This window comes from Pocillopora verrucosa, chromosome 5, assembly GCF_036669915.1.
Source record: "Pocillopora verrucosa isolate sample1 chromosome 5, ASM3666991v2, whole genome shotgun sequence".
Classification (NCBI taxonomy): Eukaryota; Metazoa; Cnidaria; class Anthozoa; order Scleractinia; family Pocilloporidae; genus Pocillopora; species Pocillopora verrucosa.
The window spans coordinates 17,365,845-17,380,617 of record NC_089316.1 but is presented as its reverse complement, the minus strand read 5'-3'; the positions used below and the strand labels follow the sequence as shown (position 1 = coordinate 17,380,617).

Genomic DNA, 14,773 nt, shown 5'->3' with positions numbered 1-14,773 from the left:
CAAGTCTCGTTATCATTGTGTTGATGGTTTTATAATGGTCGCAATAATGTATCACATCACATCCGACAAACTCTGTAGCCTCATGCAATGCACGTATATGGCGACGAACGAAATTACGAATCTCGCCGCTACCGTCACACCGCCGATGAATTGTTAAACCGTTTGTATTTTTGAGCGTAGCGCTGGTGGTTATCATTGCACGTTATTGTTCGCCCAGTTGTCACATTGTAAAAATATACCGATCGAGAAGTTGACATCCTTCAGGTGTAGCGTGAAACTTTTTTTTGAGCACACGAGAAGATAATATCGAGTGGTGAAGGCCGTCCAAACCTCTAGTATTATCAGTAAGGCACAATTCTACGGCCGGCTGCGGAAACTATCACATACATTTGTACACCGGTATCATGCAGCTATGTGGCACCGTTCGAAAAGGCCACTTCTGGGCATGTTTAAATACTAACTTCCCGTATGGAAACCCAGACTGGGCCGCACATCAACCAGTCGTAACACAAGAAAATTGTCTTTACTCTTCTCCGCCAACGTCTGTCTATTCCACACATTCTTAATTATTAGTTCATTATTTTTCCCTTTTAAACTTCTTTTGGTATTTTTTAACTAACTACCCTACCCTCCACACTCATGAAAACAAATAAACGTCGCCTGACTCATGAAGTGGTCTACACTTCATGTCAGTTCATATGATAAAGCCTTATGTATTATAACTATAGGTGATTGGAAGATACAGAGGGAGTAGAGAGGAATTTTTGAAGTGTTCAGTGGACTGTTTTCAATGCTTCGAATAGAAAACCCTCAAAGTCATTTTGTTCTACAGTATACCTCGTTTTCTTATATAATTAAAAAGGAGGCATCGCTTTATTGACGCTTACAGTCTGTTTGCAAGCATTATCTGTGTTTCCTGACCTTCCTTAACTGGCGTAACGTACTAAATGATGTGATTAAATGATTTTTTGTTAGGCGGTTGGACAACAATCAGTTGAAGGGATTACCATCAGACATTTTTAGCAAAAACACCTTGTTATCGGACTTGTAAGTTTATACTCTTCTTTATTTTTGAAAAAAACGTCTTAAATCTAAATATACCGAACAGACAATAGTGCCTAATCTCCAAATGACCTAGAGGCTTCTTTCCTCTAATACTGATGCACAGCACGTACACTTGGACCTACCTCCCCCTATGTGCCACTCCTCGTCTCGTGAAATGTTAATTTTTCTTTATAAAATGAGCAGCCCTAGCAATAGATCTTTTTAGCTGTGTGATCACGTAGTTTGCAGTAGGTAAACAAGGATATGAAATGGCTGCCCAAGTACGCACCGCAGACGACATTTTATGGACGAAATTCCTTCTCCTCTTGCCGACATTTTTATATTCACGCAGAAAATAACCACTCTAATGACTGCCCTAATATAGAAATGGGCTACAATTGACGGAAAATCCTTTTTAATACAAAAGTTGAGATTGTCAAAAACAAACTTACGAGCATACGATCTTTAAAGTTTAAAAAAAATACATGAGACCAGCACAAAAGAGAGGCAAATATATTACACAAAGGAGGTTTCGCGGATTTTGTGACTTGAGCTTAGAATGAACCTATATTTTGCCGATAACTGTAAAGTTAGTTTTGTTTCACGTAAATATGTTCCTACAATCTGGTCATCGGCAGCCAATCAACGTTCTCAAACCACTGACGTAACGTTCGGTACTCCTATCTAATTCCCTACTTTTAGTATATCTAATTAAATATCCACCGCGGGCGGGGAAATATGATATTTAAAATTCTCCTTGTCATGGCTTTCTAAGGGTCGTACTTATACATTACATCCGATTAACCTTGTGGCCTCATGCAATGCATATAAGTAGCGACAAATGAAATTACGAATTACGCGGTACCGTCACACCGCCGATGAATTGATGAAAAGTTTGTATTTTTAAGCGTAACGCTGGTGGGTATTATTGCACGTTATTGTTCGCCTAGTTGTCACATTGCAAAATTATTCCGATTCCTTCGAGAAGTTGAAGCGTGAGATTTTTAAGGTGAACGCACGAGAAGATAATTTCTTCAACAGGTGACAATCGTTTTGAAAACACTTTTAAATGACATTGTAGAAAACTTTGCTAAAAGATGCTAAAAAACTCCCATTTCTCCATGCAAAAGGACACTAATCCGGAAGTTTTTGCGAAACAAAACGTGGCGGAACATGCCCCTATTTAAAACAGGGTAAAGAGCTCTCCTTCTCCGCCACGAATGAAACATTACGGATAAAACACTCGATTAACTGCACCTCAACGAACTTGATTTACGTAATAACATGCATGTGCAGGATGCAGACATAATTATATAGGAGAAACCGGTGATGTCCCGAGAAACAGAACGACAGTTTATAAACAACAAATTAGAGACCCACACACACGTATGCTGGGAGTCAGCAAGGATATTGATGAATGTGCTGCGGGTTTTACCCCTCAGTTCACTATCTTTCCGTTTTACAAGATTCTCAGCCCCTCCGAGGCCATGAGAAAGAACAAACAGAGGTTTTTTATTTCGAAATATAAACCCATTCTTAATGACTTCAAATTACGCTAATTGCTCGCGCGCGCTTCGAATTACAGTAGCCATTATTATTGTAATTAAAATGAGATCAGTGACGTAACAAGTCAATAAACACACTTTGCTATGCCTGAAGAGCCCCAACAGCGGTGAAACGCGTAGCGCAAAAGCAAGGTAAAAGTTAAAAGGAGACTTTCGTTTTTCATTGTTTTTAGTATATATATATATATATATATAATTAAATGTAGGGGTAGCGTCTACCTTGGCATAAAGCGCTCAAGGTTGTGGTAGCAGAGCTAAGTATACATAAGTTAAAGAATTAAAGAGGACGCATCGATTCTGAGTTTCGCGCCTAAGCGCTCGTCAGAAAGTTCTGTTTGACGAGCGCTTAGGCGCGAAACTCAGAGTCACAGATCTAGAGAATCGATGCGTCTTCATTAATTCTTTAACCTATGTATATATATATTTATATATCATAAACGTTGTCTTTATTTCGTTGTAACAACCCAATATACGAATAATTACGTAATAATAACGTGTATATTTTGGGCCTTTCTATCAAAGTATGAAAAAAATAAAACATATTTTTTAGAGGACTGTTAATCTCTGAACTTTGTTGTCGTATACCATGCAATTGAAAATACATTTACTTATTTTTGATAGGCGATTGAACAACAACCAGTTGAAGAACTTACCATCAGGCATTTTCAGTAACAATACTCAGCTGGAGTGGCTGTAAGTTTGGAGTCTCTCTCAATATTGGTGTTAGAGGAACGCATGGAAACCAATCATCAAAGCAGATATTTGAATGCGTGGGTGCTATCGCATATTATGGTTTATATCCTAATAGAACCGCGTTAACACTTGGATTAGGAAAAAGTCAGTTCTCTTCTGATTATTCACCTTTGCACGGAGGGATGACAAAAAAAAAATTTTAAAAATCAGCCTAGTGACAACTGTAGCCTTGTTCAATTTAACCAAGCCCAGTTTGAATGAGCCGATCAAAACACTCGAAGTGCAATAACTAAGAATAAGAGTTCAAAAAGTGTCATGCACCCTTTATTCCTCTTCAAGCGTCTACTAAAAAATATTACGGTATGCCATAAATTTACAAACTTTGCTAATCTGCAGAAATTGATTGAGAGGCCTGAAGGGGGTATCAATTCCATTAACCAGCCCCTCCTAAATCGAGACCCAACTTTCGAGCGTCTCCGAATCATCTTACCTCGAGCTCGATGGACTAACAAAATACTTCTGGTAAACACCTCTATACAGGGCGAAAAATTGTAAAGATTTTAACCGCTACCGGTTATATTTCTAATAAAGTGGATATAGGCGTGATACGGACAATGTAAGACCTGTGAAAAAACCTCATTTCTTGAAAAATGATATTCCATACTGGGATATATCTAAAACAGATCACAAAACTTAATTGTGCTTAATTGCGGTCGTGCTCGATAAGGTGCATTTGAACTAAACCAACGGAACCCAGAAATTTTGTTAGCGATCATGGAATAAAAATCCTAATAATGATTTGTGATAGAGAATAAAACCAGGTAATAGACAGGGCTTTTCTCCCTGCTGATATCCATTATTTTCGAGCGCCTAAATTAGGTTTGTTGCCATTATGTCCTTTTTCCAAGCCTTTTGGAGGAATTTTTTTTTTAATTTGTGAGGGGTGGCAGGAATATTTTGTGGAAGAGAAGTGTTTACAACATTGAACCATGTATGTTTTTTTAAAGAGATTTGATGGAGAAAGTTTTTTGTGTGAAAAATTGTAAGATATAGTATAAAAAACGGATAAGAAAGTAGCCTCAAACAAAAACTTTTGAACAAAAAACCTTCTCTGAATCCCAGTGTGAAAGACTTTGCATTGGCAATGTTTTTTTATATAAATTAAAGTTTATTACATAAACAACCTTAAAAAAAAGAAAAAAGATGGTAATAGTAACTGTAATATGTTGACAGAAAAAAAGAAAACAAAAACGAAAAAAAATATCAGCCCAGTGACACCTGTAGCTAAGTCAAAAAGCGAAAACCAGTTTGAATAAACCATTCAAAATGCTTGAAGAGTAACAACTGGGAAGGAGAATTTTAAAATGTGGCAGGCACCCTCAAGCGTCTATCCCGTTGTGAACGATTCTGCATCGTCCATTTATCTCCAACCCAACAAATTAAAATTTATTAGTTAAAAAGCCTTAAAAACAAACAAACAGAAAATAATAATAATAATAACTTTAGATATAGATATAAAAAGTTGTTTAAAACAAATCGCGTAGATATAGCATACAATAACTTTAAAGAAGCATCATTTAACACAAACCTTTTTTTTAATCCGTTAACTCCATTGCACGAAGAGTTGAAAACTTTTTAACAACAACTTTCTCTAATCACGTTGTGAACGACTTTGCATCGTCCATTTATTTCCAAAAACAGGTAATAATAACAATAATCTTAAATTTAAAGTGCGTGGAGTTCTTAAGAACAAAAACAATTTTTGTTTAAAAAAATTTAAAAACCTTCAAGGCCTCAAGTTTTTCGTTAAGCGTTGACTCCTACGACATTTTTGCGACGAAAGCTTTGTACTTCAACCCAAATTTGTCTACATTCGCCTTTGAGTCTTGTATTTTTCAAGTAGTAGGTCTTGTTACTTTCTTATCGTGGGAAACGTGAGAAGAGAAAACAAAGCCCTTGTTTAATGTTCAAAGTAAATCCTCGACCAAAAAGGCACAAAAGTCGTCTCAAAATTAAGAATATATATAATCTTGAGCGTGACAAAGAGTCGTGCTTTGCCCAGCCTTCAATAATTTGAGGCTGTAAGATTTTAGATAAAAATAGAATATGAAAGTAGTCTCAAAAAAAAAACTTTTAACAGAAACTTTCTCTGAATCCCATTGTGAACGACTTTACATTGGCAATTTTTTTTTCATAAATTAAAGGCTATTACTTAACCAAGCCTAAAAAACGAAAACCGAAAAAAAGATTAAAAAATTAATAAGTAGATTATTAAAATGCACTCGAGTTATTGAGAACTAAAGTCATTTTCGTAAAAGAAAGTTTACAAAAAATCAAGGCGTTGTGTTTTCCGTTAAACGTCGACTACCTTGCGACATTTTCGTGTCAAACAGCTTTATACTTCAACTCAAGTTTGTCTACATTTGCCTTCAATGATTGCGGAGCCGCTGGAACTTGTTTTTCCCTTGGTTTCAACCTTACCTGACTACTGAACGTACTCGTAGTATATAGAAAAACAGTGAGATAATGTAGCACAAAGGGATGAATGTAACTCCTATTACCCTGCAACGATAACAAGCGCAAATCTCGCGTCTCTCTTTGCTCCGGGAGGCGAAAAGCTAAACAATAAACCATACCTTTTAATTGATTGACCGTCGTATACCAACCACTTGGGATGTTGAGAGAACACGAAAAAAAAAGTTTGTAAACGACGACTTTCTACTAAACAATACTTCAATTTGGAAGGAGAAAAAAAATCATGGAAGTCCACCTCTGTGCATGTTCAAAGACTTAAGTTTCTCGTATGGAAACCTAGACTAGGCAGCGCGTCAAACAGTTATAACACAGGAAATTTTCCTCATACTCCCCTGCCGAGGTCTGTCTATTCCATACATTCTGTATCATTAGTTCAGTGCTTTTCCCTTTCAAACTTCTTTTAGTATCTTTACCTACCCTACCAAACAACAAATCAATATCGCCTGGCCTATGATGTGGTCTACACTACATGTCAGTTTGTATCGTAAAACCTTACGTATTACAACGATGGGTGATGGGAGGAGAGGGAGGGTGAAGAGAGGAATTTTAAAGTGTTCTGTTGTTTTCAATGCCTCCAATAAAAAAAGAAACCCTCAAAATCGTTTTGTTCCACGAAATAGCTCGTTATCTTGCCGAACTAACACTTGAAAATGGAAATTTTAACAAATTGCTTGGTTCACGGAAACTCGTTCGCGAGATCGATTAGAAAAATTTCAAAAATTCCAAAAAATACGAAAAATGTCTAAGCTAATTAAAACGCGTTCTCCCTTTATTTCATATTGGAAGGAAGAACCCGCTCAAGAAACTCAAACATCATGTTGTTTCCCATGACGACATTGAAATCCTTTCTGCTGAAAATAATAGATTGACGAATGGCCAAGTCATCTATGGATGTCTTCAAAGACAACTACGCATGATGACTAAATAATGGAGTTGACAGATTTACCTGAAAATATAAATACGCTGCAGTATCAGCAACCTGGGTTCTTATCAAAAACATTTCTAGCCACTTAAAGATGTTGATGGTAATGATAATACGTTTATATCAGTAATACGGCTGAACACTTGTTACATGTACTATAACTTTCGTCATTTATTGACAGATACTTGGGCAACAACCAGTTGGAGAATTTGCCAAAAGACATATTTATGAACAATACCAATCTAATAGGGCTGTAAGTCAAAAATGTTGACTATTCTTTCTAATTTTCTGTTGAAAATAATAGATTGACGAATGGCTAAGTCATCTATGGATGTCTTCAAAGACAACTACGCAGATAACTAAATAATGGAGTTGACAGATTTACCTGAAAATATAAATACATTGCAGTAGCAGCAACCTGGGTTCTTACCAAAAACATTTCTAGCCATTTGAAGATATTGGTGGTAACGATAAGATGTTTATATCAGTAATGCGGCTGAACACTTGTTACACGAACGATAACTTTTGTCATTTGTTGACAGATACTTGGACAACAACCAGTTGGAGAATTTGCCAAAAGACATATTTATGAACAATACCAATCTAGGATGGCTGTAAGTCAAAAGTGAAGACTATTTTTCTTCTAATTTTAATCATGCAGGCCATGCAAAGAGACGATGAGGGGAAATTACAGGGATAATTGTAGTAGTTACAACATTGCAATGATCAGACATATTCACCAAAGTTACAAAGTGTACTACTGTTTTAAAAAATATCAGTAGCTAAGGTTAGGCTTTTTAGTCATCAATCAGACAAACTTTATGATGTATCCACCCAGTCCATCAGTTCTCAGCCTAACTAGCCTCCGAGCATTAGTGTGGAAGGAAGGGGCGGGGAGGAAGGTTGGGCAGCCATATTTAATTTTTAAATATAGACTGATTGACGGAATCCGCCTAATTTCGTCCGAATGTTGCTAGAACAATGAAGCATAAAAAAAAAAAGATATTGGTGCTTTTTTTCTCTTTTTTTGCCGCCAAAACTTTAATTTTTTTTTTTTGGTGCTTCAGCTTGGCAGCTCAATTTAAGGAAAATGAATTAGAATATGGGAAAATGCTGACACACTTCGGCGTTTGATTCTTTGTGATTTAAGTGATGACAATTTTTTTCTCTCTTTTTTTTCTCTCTTTGCTCCGGGAGGCGAAAAGCTAAACAATAAACCATACCTTTTTATCGATTTACCGTCGTATACCAACCACTTGGGATGTTTAGAGAACGCGAAAAAAAGTTTGTAAACGACGACTTTCTACTAAACAATACTTCAATTTGGAAAGACAAAAAAAAATCATGAAAATCCGCCTCTGTGCACGTTCATAGACTTAAGTTTCTCGTATGGAAACCTAGACTAGGCAGCGCGTCAAACAGTTATAACACTGGGAATTTTCCTTATACTCCCTGCCAAGATCTGTCTATTCCACACATTCTGTATCATTAGTTCAGTGTTTTTTCCTTTGGAACTTCTTTTAGTATCTTTACCTACCCCACCCCCAACATACAACAAGTCAATATCGCCTGGCTTATGATGAGGTCTACACTACATGTCAGTTTGTATCGTAAAACCTTATGTATTACAACAATAGGTGATGGGAGGAGAGGGAGGGAGAAGAGAGGAATTTTAAAGTGTTCAGTTGTTTTCAATGCCTCCAATAAAAAAAAGGAACCCTCAAAATCGTTTTGTTCCACGAAATAGCTCGTTATCTTGCCGAACTAACACTTGAAAATGGAAATTTTAACAAATTGCTTGGTTCACGGAAACTCGTTCGCGAGATCGATAAGAAAAATTTCAAAAATTCCAAAAAATACGAAAAATGTCTAAGCTAATTCAAACGCGTTCTCCCTTTATTTCATATTGGAAGGAAGAACCCGCTCAAGAAACTCAAACATCATGTTGTTTTTCATGACGACATTGAAATCCTTTCTGCTGAAAATAATAGATTGACGAATGGCCAAGTCATCTATGGATGTCTTCAAAGACAACTACCCATGATGACTAAATAATGGAGTTGACAGATTTACCTGAAAATATAAATACGTTGCAGTATCAGCAACCTGGGTTCTTATCAAAAACATTTCTAGCCACTTAAAGATGTTGATGGTAATGATAATACGTTTATATCAGTAATGTGGCTAAACACTTGTTACACGTACTATAACTTTCGTCATTTATTGACAGATACTTGGGCAACAACCAGTTGAAGAATTTGCCAAAAGACATATTTATGAACAATACCAATCTAATAGCGCTGTAAGTCAAAAATGTTGACTATTCTTTGTAATTTTAATCATGCAGGCCATGTAAAGAGACGATGAGGGGAAATTACAGGGATAATTGTTATAGTTACAACATTGAAATAATCCGACATATTCACCAAAGTCACAAAGTGTATTATTGTTTTAAAAATATCAATAGCTAAGGCCAGGCTTTTTAGTCATCAATCAGACAAACTTTATAATGTATTCACCAAGTCCATCAGTTCTCAACCTAACTAGTCTCCGAGCATTAGGGTGGAAGGAAGGGGCGGGGAGGAGGGTTGGGTAGCCACTGGAGGGTTATATCTTCCATGCCAGGAGAAGGGAGTTCGTACACTCGCGCTTCATTCCAAATATTGGATAAGTTCGTTACGGAAAATAAACGAGGGAAATGAATTGAAAAGAATTTTTCCCTGTTTACATTCTTTAAGAAGTGATACCAATCCTCAAATGCGTCAAAGGTTTGCCTCGTGTTAAGATAAGAATATATTAACACATAAAAAGCTATTTACTTTTTAAATATAGACTGATTGACGTAATCCACGTAATTTGGTCCGAATGTTGCTAGAACAATAAAGCATAAAAAAAAAGATATTAGTGCTTTTTTTTTCTTTTTTTGCCGCAAATACTTTTTTTTTTTTTTTGGTGCTTCAGCTTGGCAGCTCAATTTAAGGAAAATGAATTAGAATGTGGGAAAATGTTGACACACTTCGGCGTTTGATTCTTTATGATTTAAGTAATGACGATTTTTTATATTTTTAATGACCTCGGTATTTAGCGCTCAGTATTAAGTATTTCAGTAATTTATAAGTTATTGTAAACGTAGTACTTAGATGCAAGACCACATAAGCACCAGCTTTAACAAATATCGTGTTGAAATAAAGTGGATGTGGGTATAAAAACAAGAGTCACAAAGATTTTGTCGTTTGGGACTTACACGGAAGACATTGAATTTGGAGAAAATCAGTTTGATGATATCACAAGATACTACTCAGTTATTAGGTCAGGTGACATGTCTAGAGAAAAATATTAATAAATATATATCCGAGAAAAATATTAATAAATTAACGAAACAAGGCTTTGTTGCAAAGTAGATTGTTAATGAAAAATTGTCAGAAGATTTAATGAGGTCCTTCGCGTGCAGATAATATAAATCCCGGTTACTTAGACAAGAGAAAAAGAAATAGAAATTTCTTCTCTCTCGTTGTTAATTCAAGACCTTTAAAGGGAGCATGGCCGAAAGAGTCGGGGGTAAAGTGGGGCGGGAACCCAAAAACTATTTATGACAGAATGAAAAAATTATTCAAACATGAAGCAACAGGATAAATCACGGAAATCAATAACACTTCAATTATACTATGACAAACTATGTGCGAAATTGCTAAAATCAGCAAATATGGCTTTTGTACGGCACAAAGCATTCATCAGTCTATAAGTTGATTGCTTATCATCAACATTACTTATTTTAGGGGATTGTAAAGTCACACGCTGCGTGTCGGTTGACATTTGTTTCAAGTTCCAGCGTGCTAAACAATGATGTGCTTCCATGGAGTCGTCGCTAAATTTTACAGAAAGTGTTTAGAGTGCTTAAACTTGCCAAAAACTATCAAGTGAAGGTTGAAATCGCGGACAGGAAACGGAATTGCCATAACTTTTGAGTAACAAAGGTACCAAAAGTCACAAAGACGCGAAAACTAAATGCAAAAGCATCTAAAACCCGGGTTTAACTTGCAAGCTGCGGCAAAACGTATCATGCCATTGCGAAATCAAATACGAAAGCCAAACGTAACGTTCAGTACTCCTGTCTAATTCCCTGCTTTTAGTTTATCTAATTAAATATCCATCGTGGGGAATTATGGTATTCAAAAACCTTGTTGTTATCGTGATAGTGGCTTAAATAGGGTCGTAATAATATATCACATCCGACAAACCTTATGGCCTCATGCAATGCGCGTATAGACCAAAGAACGAAATTACGAATTACGCCGGTACCGTCACACCGCCGATGAATTGTTAATACGTTTGTATTTTTGAGTGCTGGTGGGTATAATTGTATGTTATTGTTCGCCTAGTTATAACATTTTAAAACTATTCCAATTTCTTCGAGAAGTTGACATCTTCCAGGTGTAGCGTGAGATTTTTAAGGGGAACGTATGAGAAGATAGTATCGAGCGCTGCAGACCGTCCAGAGTTAGTGGTCAGGGGGCATGCTCTTACAGAAAATGTTTAACTCCAAGGTCTCGGTTTGCCATTTCCGGCGTTTTTTGCGGGAAACTTTAGGTAAATAATTACCACGGGAAATGCACTTGTTAGTGGTTTAGTTTCCCCACTTCTAGTGTTATCGGTAAGATACAAGTTTACGGCTGGCTGCGGAAAGTAGTACATACATCTGTACACCGGTATCATGCAGCTATGTAATTCTATGACTTGAGCAAAAGGCATTTGCAGAAATGAGGTCTTTCAAGGACTGACTTTACATTGCCACAACGAAAAATACTGAGACTAGTTCATGAAACTTCTGACGTCATTTTACTCGACTCACATTGTGCGCTGGAGAATTTCACCTGCTACAGCTCGCGAGACACTGACAAACGTGTGCTCGTTTTGTCACATCGTTCATGACTCATAGCGTAACCAAATAGGTATCCAATTTGATCTCTATTAATGCTGTTTTATCAGCCTCAGAATAAATTTGAGCTTTCTCGCTCATAAAAGTATCTTTAACGCCTCAGTGGAAGTTAAATGGGTACTCGCCTTTAAACTGGATTTTACGCAGTTAAAAACAAAAGACGAGTGTTTTTGTAATTTGTGCTCCTGCTTCACACCCTCAGATAAATCTCTCTCCCGCTCCCTGTTACCCCGGGCTCCTTCTCGCTAATCCCCCCTGTCTCCCTCCACTAAGACCAAAACCTAAGTAAAAATTGACAACCTGATAGATAAAGGTTTAACTCAGTGGGCTTGTGGCACCTCAATTTCGAAGAGGCCACCTCTGCGCATGTTCAAAAACTAAGTTTCCCGTATGGAAACTCAGACTGGGTCACGCGTCAACCGGTCGTAATACAGAAAATTTTCCCTATACTGCTCTGCCAAAGTGTGTCTATTCCAGACATTTTATATTGTTAGTTCAATATTTTTCTCTTTCAAACTTCTTTTGATATCTTTACCTACCCTACCCCCCCTCCCCACCCTAAAACAAATAAATATCGCCTACATATCAGTTTGTATCGTAAAGTCTTATGTTTCATAAAGCCTTTTGTATCATAACAATTGTTGATTGGAGGAGAGGGAAGGAGTAGAGAGGAATTTTGAAGTGTACAATTGTTTTCAATGCTTCGAGTCATTTTGTTATATAGTATAATATGTTTTCTTACCGCAGACTCCAATATGAAAAATTAAAAAGTAAGCATCACCTTATTGACACTAAAAGTCTGTTTGTCGGCATTACTTGCGTTTCCTGACGTTCATTAATTGGTACAACGTACTAAACACCGCCTTTAAATGATGTTTTGCTAGGGGGTTGGGCAACAACCAGATGAAGGAAGTACCATCAGACATTTTTAATAAGAACACCTTGCTGTGGTACCTGTAAGTTTATACCCTGTTTATTTATACAAAATATGCCTTTAATCCAAATCTACCGAACAGTTAAGTAATGTTTTATCCAAATGTCCTCTTCCCTCTAATTCTGATGCTCTGTACACTTGGACCCACCTCTCCTTGTTTTGACCTCTGCTGAACACCATGTGCCACTCCTCGTTTCCCTATAAAATGAACAGCCCCAGCAATAAACCTTTTAAGCTGTGCGGTTACCTACTTTGAAATGGGTAAATAAGAATTCGAAATGGCTGCTCAAGCACGTGCCGCAGACAACATTTTATGGACGAAACTCCTTCTTCTTTGCCGAAGTTTTCATATTCACGGATACATCAGGACTCTAGTGATTGCGCTAATATAGGAATCGGCGACGATTGAAGTGGTCGTTTTAAAACAAAAATTGAGATTATTAAAAACAAACCAGCACACAATCTTTAGAGATCAAAAAGGTAAATGAAACGGGCACAAAGGGCAAGCAAATATATTACGAAAAGAAGGTTTCGGGGATTTTGTGACTTGAGCCAATAATGAAGCTATACCTGTCGAGAACTGTAAAGTTGTTTTTGTTTTTAACGTAAATATTGGTACCCTTTGGTTATCTGATCGGCAGTCAGCCAAGGTTCTCAAACCACTGCTGAATGACCGGCAGTTAGAAATTTCTATGAAAAGTTAACAAATTGAGAGAAGCTACACAACGCAAATTATTATATATCGATAAGGAACAGCCAAGTGATCCCGAAGTGATTTATAAATCTATTGTCTCGCGCTCGGTCTCAGAGTTCGGAGCCATGGATGTTGACACTTGACTAGAAATTGCAAGAGGTCGACTGCTGGTCACGGCTCTCAAATAACTAAATGACTTGCAGTTGGAAATTTACTGAAAATTTAGGAAATCGAGACGACCTATACATTCCGAACCATTATATGTCGATGAGGAATTACTAATAGCGATCTTGAAATCTCAAGTCTAGCGTTCGGTTTACGCTGACTCAGAATACATGTCTTTAGTAAGTCCGTAATATCACACGGGATGTATTGAATGCACTTGAATTGCAAAAAGAAAAGAAAAAAGAATGGAAAAGAAATAAGAACTACATCTAACAGACTGGTAGGGGTGCTACTAGTTCGAATTTAAGTCTTTCCTCTTTAAGAACTGTTGATAGCTAACAACTACTCAGCGAAGTGGAAGTAACTAGTGGTAGATGTTTACAAAGCCGCAACATGGCGCTTTAAGTATCCACCACTAATGCTGATGTGAGTAGTAGTTTTGGTGAATACTAAAACAGTGAGATAATATAACATTAAAATATTGTGGAAACTCATTTATTCCTACAACGATTATATAGCATTCTAATGCAAATCCCTCGCAAATGCCTTGGCGGTAAAAAGCTAAAGATATTCAGAGTTTGAGTAGCTTTTTACAGCGATCCTTCAGCGTTTTCCACTGTGTCAGTAGATACCTTTCACAAATTCTGAAAACTGTCTGTATTTGTTTTTGTTTTGAAAAGCTAAGGTCGACAGTTGAACGAGAAGGGCACTCTTAAACCTACAGAGTGATCTGGCTTAATTTCTTAATTTCTGAAAGAATGATTTACCATGCGTGAATTAGACTTAAAGCGGGGTTTTACCTGAAAAAGTGAAATTTTTGCATCATTTGTAATAGCTATGGTTTTCATCATAACCATAGCAGACTATAATCACTGGAAAGCTATTGGCCTGAAGATTATGGAAATGTGTATTTGAATGCGGTGTTTATTTTTGTAACCTGATACCAAGCCCTTAAAATACTCTAAATTACAGCGGCCCTAAAAATAATTGGACTAAAGAGACAATAGTAGGGTAAAGCGAAATGCTCCGATGGACAATTTGTCTTTTGAACATTTCAATTACAGTGTAATAAGAACTTGCTTGCCTTGTTTCTTTTTTTTTTTTTAATGATTTACTATTTTGCTTGGAGTTGTAGGAATATTTAACGCTTCAAAAAAGGGTATTGCCGGAACCAGATATAGTATTGTTGAGATTTTCTGGTTACATAACCTTAGATATAGATATAAAAAAAGTTGTTTAAAAACTATCGCGTAAATATAGCATACAATAAACATGAAAGAAGCAT

The 14,773-nt window shown here is 36.7% G+C and overlaps 1 protein-coding gene across 1 annotated transcript in view; it reads left to right on the top strand.

Annotated features, from left to right (window-relative positions):
* Positions 1 to 3,306, top strand: part of LOC131778255 (uncharacterized) — a 30,905-nt gene extending 27,599 nt beyond the window's left edge. The window contains exons 10-11 of the mRNA XM_066166447.1: positions 976 to 1,047; positions 3,231 to 3,306. Of these exons, the coding sequence (XP_066022544.1) occupies positions 976 to 1,047; positions 3,231 to 3,306 (148 nt within the window). The remainder of the gene's footprint in view (positions 1 to 975; positions 1,048 to 3,230) is intronic.
* The last annotated feature ends 11,467 nt before the right edge of the window (positions 3,307 to 14,773 follow it).